The sequence below is a fragment of the Aptenodytes forsteri genome, unplaced genomic scaffold (genome assembly GCF_000699145.1).
Source record: "Aptenodytes forsteri isolate BGI_AS27 unplaced genomic scaffold, ASM69914v1 Scaffold119, whole genome shotgun sequence".
NCBI lineage: Eukaryota > Metazoa > Chordata > Aves > Sphenisciformes > Spheniscidae > Aptenodytes > Aptenodytes forsteri.
The window spans coordinates 12,424,827-12,435,248 of NW_008796165.1; the positions used below are offsets into that span (position 1 = coordinate 12,424,827).

Below are 10,422 nucleotides of genomic sequence, written 5' to 3' on the forward strand. Positions count from 1 at the left end.
GCGCGCCCCCTGCCGGCGGGAGCGGAGGGGAGCCCCGGCGCGCTGCCCCGCTGCCTGCCCCTGCCCCGAGGGAGTGCGGCCGCGGCCGCTTCGCCGCCCCGGGCCTCCTCCGTGAACCGCCCCACCTCCGCAACCGCAGCTTGCTCGCTTTTTGCCTTTTTTTCTGCTTTTGTTTTTTTAAAAACCTGCTTTTGAAGTGAAAGAGGAGTGGCGAGGCCAGAGCAGCTCCCGTGCCCGTCCCCAGCCGGTGGTCCATGTGGCCCGGCCAGCGGCGGTGGGAGCCAATTGGACATCTGCAATATAGATTTGAACCATCGGCTCTGAATTTTTAACTCCTCTGCTCCCTGCTGGGGACTTCCAGAGTTCCCAGCCCAGCCAAAGACTGTCGCGCTCAAATGACAAGCGTAAGGGATGACCCTGCAAGGTTCGGAAGAGTTGGCAGCCCGCAGTGGTCAGAGGTGCCTCCGGCACAGTCTGCGCTCAGCGTCCCTGCGCCCGCCTAAAATCAGTAGGGCCCTGCAATCAGGGAGGGGAACGGGACTTGGCACCGCTTCACAAATCCTGCCAGAACTTTTCTCTGTTTATGAACTTTACATATGAGAACTATTTCGTTTAATTGCAGCCAACGTAAGTCTAAATATAAAATCTGTAGGCAATAGATGGAGCCGATATGGGACCGGTGTGTTTGTATTCAGAAGGGTGAGTGGAGGAAGAGTTAGTTAATGAGGTGTATTGGAAGCAGGACAACTTCTCCGATCGTGCTATTTATTTTACCGGTTCCTACCTCCATGGCAAGACCACATAATCTCCAAGTCCCACATGAAACTTGCCTCAGAGTCTTCTGTAAATGTTCATAAATCCTCCCCGGGTTGATTATGCTATCAATCACGTCAGACGCTGAAAAGGAGCAGAGGAAAAAGTTGGTAAAACTTGTCGTCAGTTTATACGTGCACACGTATGCACCTCATATATTACGGGAGCCAAAGTAAAAACATGGGGTATCAGCAACAGCTCTTTAATACCTGAATCTTTCTTGTTGTATTACTTTACTTCAGGCTAAATAGTTGCCGCTTGTTGGTGTATTCCCACAGCAATATGTCATTGCCAAGTAGCATCCCCCTGCGCGTACAATCCCAGGGCCTAACACTGCTCTTATTCATCCCGGGTTCAGGTTGGTCTGACCTCGCTGGGGCCGAGTCGGGTCTCCCTGGTGCAGTGGCACTGCCCTGACTCCAGCAGAGCCCACTCCAGCCTTCCGACGGTGTTTATTTTCCTATCGAGGAGAGAAATTGCCTTCTGTGCTCTGGGCATCTGTGCGGTTGGGTTAAGGATGGTATTGTTGCAGAGCTGAAATCCCAGGGAATTCCCTCCCTTTGGGGGAGGAAGGGGAAAAAAAAAAGATTTTCCCAAAGAAAAGCTATTAGTTGAGGTCTGCGTTTTGTTTTGAAACACAAGTATGGCCAGAGATACGGGACATTTTCGCTGATCCACTTTCCCCCAGATTTGCTTTATCCTGGCTTTTCTCTAGCGATCCACGTTTCTCCTAAGAAAACAGCCCTGTTATTGAATTTCTGTGCATCTGTTCCAGCGAGACAGTTGAAGCAGGGCAGTATAAAGCAACAGATGCTTATGCTGGCACATGCCTAAATACCCAAGAAAACCCCGACTGCAGGGTGATAAATGGCACAGAGAGGTGAATGTGTATCGCCTTTTCAGGGGATTAGACAAAAGTGAACTGGAGGGATCTTCAAGCCATAATCTATTAAAAAGATTGATAACTTGTAACGTGACATGACCCCTGCGTTCATCTGTAGCTATGTCCAGCGACTGTCGGCGGGAAAAAAAAAAGTATTGATTTGTACAGTATTTTTAATTAAGCTTTGTAATTAGGTCGATTCGTCACGGTCTCAATTAGCCCCCCTCTTGGCGGAGGAGGCTGGCGGCAATGCCCAGAGCCCTTCGGGAAGCGGGGAAAGCTGGCGACGGGGCTGACGCTTCTCCTCTCTCTTTTGCAGTCCTGGTACCTGGGATAAAAGTCTCCGCTTCCCACCACCCACCGGACAGACCACCAGACCCCTTCCCACCTCTGTAACACGGAAGCAGCAGCAACGCAGCGCAGCGACTTCACATCGGCGGAAGGGGAGGCGAGCAGACACCGACAGCAAACTAGTACATGGAAATGGCAAACGTTATGGTTGAATGGCAAAGGCCGTAACTTTTTCGAGATTATATTTTTTTTTTTTTTTTTAGACAATTTAGGACTGTTGTAATTTCTCATATGGTGCTGGAAATGGTTGGGCTTCATAACTTTTGAAGTGTTTCATTGGTAGTGTAAGCGTTAGGTGACACTGAGTAGAACTAGCCTCTGCTGCTGCTTACCAACTCGCTGTTGTAACACACTTTCCATATGGAGCCTAACTGTTTTACAGTATCCTCATCGATTTTTCCCATACAGGTGTGAGACTTCTTGAGAAATCATGAAACACACTTAAACTATAACTTTTGTAGTAGCTGAATTCTGCAATATATAACTTACCGGACAGACATAGAGCATGTTTTTCTGTAACATATCGGAAAAAAAATTGCAGGTTTTTTTTGTTGGGGTTTTTTTTTTTTTTTACAGTCGGCACTTCGATACGTAACATGAACCATAAGAGCATTGTCAACAATTTTTTTCCACTCAATTGCAGAGCGATTTAAAACATCGAACTACTACTATTCACCAGAAAAAAAAAAAAGAAAAAAAAGAAAAAGAAAGAAATATTTTTACAAAAGTTTTGATATCACGCAGAAATGGGGAAGTTGGTCTGTTTTGACAGAAACTGACAGGAATCAATCAAAACAATCGAATTTTGAATTGAGTAAAGTGCAATTTCATTGGATAGCTAAATATCTTTGTAAGATAGAGATTGTTGAAAATTCTATTTTTGTTTTCCAAGTCCTTCCACCCCAGGACTCACAATTATTGGGGTAAAAAACAGCCTTGCAAGAAAAAGGGGAGCTATTTTTGCTTTTTATGTTTTTTATTGTTGAACTTGTATCCCTTTAAAACTGAAGGAAAATTAAAAAAAAAAAAAAAACAAATCTAATGGTGCTTTTACCACAATATGTTAACTACATTAAATGCTAATTAATCATTTTCTGTTATCAAAGCACATAACTAAAATGAGATCATAATATCTGTTAATTTTATAAGCTAAAAGTCACTATAATGGATTATGCCAATTCTGACAAATTTTTCGTGTTTCCGGCAATATAGGGTTTATCAGTTCTCAAACACCTTGGGAATAAGAAAGAACGGTCCAGAAAGTAAAACACCTTCGTGTCCCTGATCTGGTACATTTTCTGGACTGCGAAGAAAACAATACAGAAACGAATGATGCTGATCTTACAACTTATGCCAGTTCAAAGCAAGGGCACTTGCTGAAGAAGAAAAAAAGAAAAAAAAAAAGTTTGGACCCCAAACGTCCTGTATCTTATGTACAAAAAAAAGGAAAAAAAAAGAAAAAAAAAAGAGTGCAAGTGATTTTTTCTATCAGACAGCGGAGCACCCCTTTGCTTCACATGCAACTTTAAGAAGGTTTCCTATACTATACATATATATACGTTCTGGTTGGCGAGTCCAGCTAATCAGAGAAAGTCTCTGCATGTTCTAGTGTTAGTAACTAATTTTTATATAGTTAATGTAGGGTAAAGTAGAGTGCATTAAGACACAATATTGTAATCCCTATTCCAGGCACTTGCCTTTAAACTATGTTTGTTCGACCCTTCAGAAGGGTTTCTACTACTGTCCTATACAATCAAGTAACTGAAATTCTTGGGAAGACACTTTGCTCCTCATCTTTTCCCTGAAACAATGTTTTGTTTTGTTTTCTTAATTTGCACGAAACAAAAAAAAAAAATTCCATATCAATGTGCCTTGCCCTGGATAGCGATTATTTGTGGAATTGTTGCACATGTTCCTATATTGAAAGGGGTTTTTCCCTAGTCAAGCATTTGGAGACACTTTTTGTAAATGTGACTTTTATGTCAGCCATTGTCAGTTTCAACATCTAGAATTAAATAGGATGTTAGTTGTTCCGCAGATAGGAGTAGTGTTTATTGTCCTGTATGGTCAGTGGCAGTGCTATTCTGAGATCTGTAGATGATAGATTATCAGTATTTTTGGATGTTGCTGCATTTTACATTTTATTTGGAGTCTTCCTTTTTGTTTTGTTTTCTCCCAGATATATGAAAATATGCAATACCTGCTTATATCATGTAGAAAAGCTTAGCAATTATTAATTTTTCTTTTATTTTTTTTTATTTGACCAAAGTTGGTGCTGCACTTGACGCAGTGTGTTTTAGGTGTTTGTCTTTGTACTTTTGTGATTTTGAATGCACATGCAGGAAGGGCTCTTCTTAGAGAAGCAGTCAAACTGTGAAGCACTAAGCTGAACCCTGCTTCAAGCAATTTTTGTTTTACAACTGTTCCTTTCACAAGCAAGCCTTAAAAAAAAAAACTTCCTTTTTCTTCAGATCCCACACCCATTTTTATTAGCAGACTGCAATCAATCCACATTCAATAAAAGTATATAATGCCCATTTTTATATGCACGTTTTTAAACTTCCAAGTTCTGAAAATTGTTTACTGGTTATTCTCTATTTAAGGAAAAAATAAAATGTTTTGGATTTTCATATGTGTCTGATAAGTGGTTGAGTAGTCATTTTGCTCTATTGTATTGTGTGATTGTTAGTATATGGTATCACATCCTCTAGCCAGCATCCTTTGCCTTCCCTATAGCACTTAGCTGGGCATTACTTTATTAAGACATATGTGCACTAAAAAAAATAGCAGCTTTCAGTGCTTCACAGTGAAGGGAAAAAAGCCTAGACAAACATTTTGTCAGAACCTTGCTATGAGACAAGGTATTACCAGTAAATTGGTTGTATATACAATAAAATTGCACCCTTTTTTAAACAAAACAAACTAAGCAATAGTTTGGGCAGTTAGTTGTTTTTAGTGAGCATGTTGTAGTCATGGCTGCAAAGAGAGAGAATTAAACTGCCCACTCAGAAGATATGTAATTTTCATGTTGTATAGTTTTATTGATTACACTGATTTATTCTAACCTATTTTATAATGCAGGACTTTTGTAATGTTGTTTAAATGAGGAAAAATTTCTGTCAAATTAGCTTAGTGGAATTTCTGATTGTTCGTTATAAAGGCAGCGTTCATAGAATTGCTTTTTTTTTTTTTTCCTTTGGGAACTGGCTTTAAGTTAAAAACTTTCTCGTTTCCTTTTTGTATGTATTTAAATACAGTTATTTTTCTTCTCTCAATGGTATAGCATATTCCTATGCTTGAGAAGTATAGGCTACTGAAGAACCATTGTAAATGGACATTACAGGTATGCTGTATTTTTGAAGGTATTTTGTCATATTAAGTTTGATGACGCTAAAGTTAGGGAACTCTGAGCAGAATTGCGAGAAAAAAAATGTTTTAAAGGCTTTAAAACATTAGGTAGGCGGTCAAGGGTGTTAACCAACAGGGGTTGTAAAGTATTACACACTAAATTAAATTTTCGTTCACCTTACTCTCACGCAGAAAACACAGCAGTTCCGTTCTGTGCAGGTGTAGAGAACAAACAGTGTTTTAGTCCTCCCAGTCAAGCAAGGAGTGGGGAGCCGAGCAGGAGGGATCCTGCTTGGGGTGTGCAGGCTGCAGGCAGGAGCAGGCAGGAGTCGGGCCCGGCAGCGGTAGCCCCTGACTCCGCATCAGGTTACGTTCCCGCTCCCCTCCGAGTCGCTCCGGTCGTTCTTTTTGAGTCACGCGAACAACTTCTTTCTCCTCGTCTCCTTCTCTCCAGAAACCGTCAGACGCACAAATACTCTGACCTGTATCCACCCCCCCCCCTCCAAATTTAAAGCCCTAGAAATGGCTTAGCGCGAATTGACTTTTTCTCGAGTTAATTCCTTTCTTTTTTCCTCTTTTTTTTGAGCGAGGGCACTTGCTTTTATCATGCCGCACACCCCAGCAATGCCATTATTATTTATTCTTCTTCCTTATAATAAAAACTTTCGGGCTTCGAGTTTAGGCAGCCATGGTACACTTTTTGTCTCTGTTGCTTGTTCCCCCTCCCCTTAAGGTCAAAGGGGAAAAGAAACACCAAGTTTTCTCAACTCCACAGTATTCAGTCAGCCCACAGGAATATGCAATGTCCCTCTAACATTTTTTTTTTCTTTCTCTAGTTCTCTTTGTTCCGTATATTTGCAGCTTTGTAGTAACAGTGTTATAAAATATTTACTGTACAAAAATACAAAAAAACCCAGATACATAGCCTAAAACAGTTTTTTTTTCCTTGTGGTGAATTTTTTTTTTTAAGAATGTCAGTTAATATTGTACTTTGCCTTGTGTCTCTGGAAATATCTTTTTTTTTTTTTTTTTGGTAGAAGGCCTCCATCGAACAAAATTAAAACCATAACCGGCATGACAATGTAAGGAGAGCTTCAATGGCACCTAAACAATAAATAAATAACAAAATAAACCTCATGAGGTCTGTCGGAGGCAGGTCTTGTGAAGTTAACACTGCCTGCTAGGCAGGATTTTCATTAAATCAAGCTTACAATGCCAATTTTGTCTTGAAGTCAATGCATGTATTACTGTTTGACAGTAAACCCAGCTATGCCATCATCAAGTCCAAGGCTGCGCAATAGTCTAATTAGTATCGAGTACATTTTCCTTTTATTTTTTCCAATAAAAAAGCAGTGGGATGAAAATTGCTTTGATATATAGCAGGTAACATTGAAGCTATTCCATAGCACTTAACTGTAGTGAATACTGTGTCACCAATTCTGAAATCAATTTAATGTTTAATGCAAATCCATTACATGGTGCTATTACAGGCTGGCAAAATGATTTACAAAAATGTGACAACTTGGGCTCAATTCACTCTGCTTTCCAACAATGTAAATGCATAGCAGTGTTTATCTGCATGAAAACTATACAGTAATCTATCTGAAAAAAAAAAGAAAAGAATATATCAACTTTGGTATCTACTTTCCGTTTACTTCGATCCTTGCCTTTTCGGTCATTGTTATAATGCCAGCTTTAGGACAGAAAGAATTATAAGAAAACCAGCATAATACCTGATATATTAAAATGTAGTGCCTGTGAAATCTGTATTATATTGCTCTTCTGAAGTAAGATTTTTCTACACCGGTAGCCTTCGCTGTCTGTCAGAACCTTCTGATATAGGTGATGTAAAATAACCGTACAATATTAGAGCATGCTATTCCATAATGCTTAGTAGCTGTATGAATATTACTCAAAGTTATGTTAGTCTTTTTTTCTGACTTGGTTCTTGTCAGATAGGTTTAAAGATATTTCACTGAGAACGCAAATTCTGTCTTTTCTTGATTTGGGGTGTTTTCAGTATTTTGGAGGTATACATTTACTTAAATTCAGTATTACTTGTGTTTTGGGTTTTTTTTCTTTTTTTTCTTTTTTTTTCCTTTTTTTTTTTTCCCTAGAGGGCAGGACATGGTGTTTGAGACCAGAAATCCGTGCCTGGTAAAATTTTCGTCTCAAAAAGCTACCCTAAGAATTCAGAGAGCTTGCTCTGAAGAACAGATGCATAAAGTTCAAATTTAAGGGACAGTCCTTTAAACCCACAAATGAGATTGAGCTCACGTTGCGAGAGATTTCTTAATGGGCAGCGGTTAACCAGGTACCCATGCTTGACCCTTCTTCACACCAGACTTCCTCATATACAAAGAAAAACCCTTTAAAAAAAAAAAAAAAGAAAAAAAGAAAAAAAAAACCTCATGTGGTTGTTTAGTTTCATGCACAGTTGCAATATTTTTCTTCAAACAAACTCTGTACAAACTTTGGGCCCGATTCATAAAAGCTCCTTTGCTATTAACACGGGAGGCTGGTGGGCTTTTCTCGTCCAAATTGAGGATGGCTTTCTTTCCAAGCGCACGCTTTGGCGAGCCCCGCTTTCCTCGGCACGCGCGCCTGCTGGCTTTCCTCTCCCTCCCCTTCCCCTCTCCGCCTCCCCTAACCCCAACGGAGAACACGAATGGATGGGAAGGGGCCGTGGAGGAGGCGAGGCAGCGCAGGACCATGCTCCGACACCCCAGAGGTGCAGGCTGGCAGGAGAAAAGGGGGAGACAGGGGAGGGGACGACTCCGTGCCGCGCTCTGGCCGATGCCAGGGGTTTGTAACACGGTGGTACGAGGCTACTCGATTACAAAAGAGATCTTGTCCGTACCAGAAAAAATACGCTAGATCGCTACCTCTGAGCTCTAGAGAAAACCTTCGTAAAGGCAAACACTTGTACACAATGTGAACTTTTGTACTTCTACGCTTTTTTTTAGGGAAGACTATTTTCCACTTAGTTAATCTTCTATGCTCGAGCATGAACAAAAACAATTGTATTGGGTGAAATCCCCCCCTTTTATCTGCATCCACAAATTAATATGAGGGAAATAAAAAGAAGATGAGTTTCTAGACGGAGCATGGTAGGAAGAGAGTGCCCGGCTTGGCATCCGCCGCCACTGCCTGTTCTTGCTGCCGGTGCCCGGCTGCGACTGCTGCCTTGGGGAAAGGTCTGCGAAATTCTTTGCTTTGGAAATACAATCAAGGAGAAATCTCCATTTTTGGCTGGCTGTGCGGTTTCTCCGCGTGGCTGAGCTCTGACCTAGCCCTGCCCCGCTGCCTGAGACTGGCCCAGCCGAGTCCCTCAGCGTCAATTTGAAATTCGGGGCGCTAAAATTTCCACCGGCCGTGTGAAAGATCTGCTGCAAATTCACTTGACACCCGTGTTAATACCATGTCGTGTTCATTTTTTTTTATGAGTCAGGCCCCTCGTGCCTCTAGTATACTTGTATTGACTCTCATAGTTACCATTTTAGTTTTACTGTGTTCTGTGAAAAAAATTGTAATTGGTTGAGAATCACTGTGGGCATCCATTCTTATTCAACTAAGTCTCCGCAGGTTTTTTGAGCTGGTGTGGATTAGTTTAACTCTTGTATTCAACCATTAGTGCTACCACCTTCTCACATTACAATACAATTACTGGAAGCAAGTACTGCATTTCCTATGCAACAAAAAAGGAAAATAAAAAATTGCTAATGCTAAGAGGCTGTGTTGTCATTTACTTTCAGCTGGGCACAGGGGGTGCGTGCGGCTGTAGGGCCACAGGCATCACCGCCGCTCACGGCATTGACCTCTCCGGGTGTGTGGCGCTGGGGCCGGCACCGGCCCGCTGACCTGGGCAGGTTTCGGGGTTCCCAGGCAGTAGCTTCATCCCAAATCACGGGAGTATTTGCTTAAATTGAGTCACTGCCATCACATCGGCTGTACTTTCCTGTGCTGTCGGTGTCCCATCAACACAAAACTGTTCCTCGCGTGATAACGGATTAATCATCTTCAGCGAACCTCTGCAGATTAAATCATCCAGAGTAAAGACACGAAGCACTTCTAGTGAAGACTAACTGAGGAGATTAATTAATTCTGCAAATGCTACAATATATCTTTAAATGTAGCTAAACTTTTAAAATATTTCTGCATTTCCGAAGAGCCCAAGTACCAGAGTTGGCCGCGTTTTGGCCATCGCTGTTGCAGATGGCCTTGCAGCCCGGCCGGGCAGAGCTGCCCCACTCAGCCCCGGCTGTACTATACCTCTCTAAAAGGCTTCTGTAGGTGATGGACAGGAAAAAATAAGTTTCTTTATAACCTTTAAAATTTTCTTTAAAGTTTTTCACTGTGCAACACCTTTTCTTAAAAGATATGTGCAGAAATTAATATTTGCAGAAAGGAATTTTTTGCATTTAAGCCATTCTGCCTGTTTTCTACCTAAAAGCAGGCGTGGAGGCTGATGGGAGGTGAGGGCCGGTACAGCTCTGCCGCGTGGCCTTGGGGGACAGGAGTCAGGGACCACCACGATGCCCAGCCCTTTCCAGGGCAGCACCAGCTGCAATACCAGCTCTTCCATTTTATTTGGGGGTAAATGAGTGTTTTCTAACAAATAGTTGCCGGACACTCACAAACCACTGGTATTTCCTTTCTCACACCTCCACTTAGTTTTGGTTTTGGCTACGAGGCCAGGATGGGAGGTTTGGGCTGTGCACAGCTCTAATGTCACTGTCCTCGGGGACCCCGTCCGTGCCCCTCGCTGTGTCCCAGTTGCTCCTTCGGACGCGGCACCTGCTGGCAGCGATGCATGGTGTGGTAGCTGAGGACAGGTTGGAGCCCACTCAGTTTAGCTTTTTTTCTCATGAAGGGGACTAGACGGTAAGGAGAAGCCAAATCTGTTCTTGCAGAAAACACAGTGCCCCAAGCAGGGGGTCACCAGTGGCGCTTGCCCCTTTTTACCCCCCTGAGCCCCAGGAGGAGGGAGGGAGAAGGGGGGGGGGGGGGGGGGGGGGGGTGACCGG

The 10,422-nt window shown here is 42.4% G+C and overlaps 1 protein-coding gene across 1 annotated transcript in view; it reads left to right on the top strand.

The window, feature by feature from the left end:
* The window catches only part of NFIA (nuclear factor I A), a 271,739-nt gene extending 262,619 nt beyond the window's left edge, over positions 1–9,120 (top strand). Inside the window, exon 13 of the mRNA XM_019474142.1 lies at positions 2,016–9,120. Coding sequence (XP_019329687.1) covers positions 2,016–2,033 — 18 coding nt within the window. The 3' untranslated portion in view covers positions 2,034–9,120. The remainder of the gene's footprint in view (positions 1–2,015) is intronic.
* Positions 9,121–10,422: the final 1,302 nt, after the last annotated feature.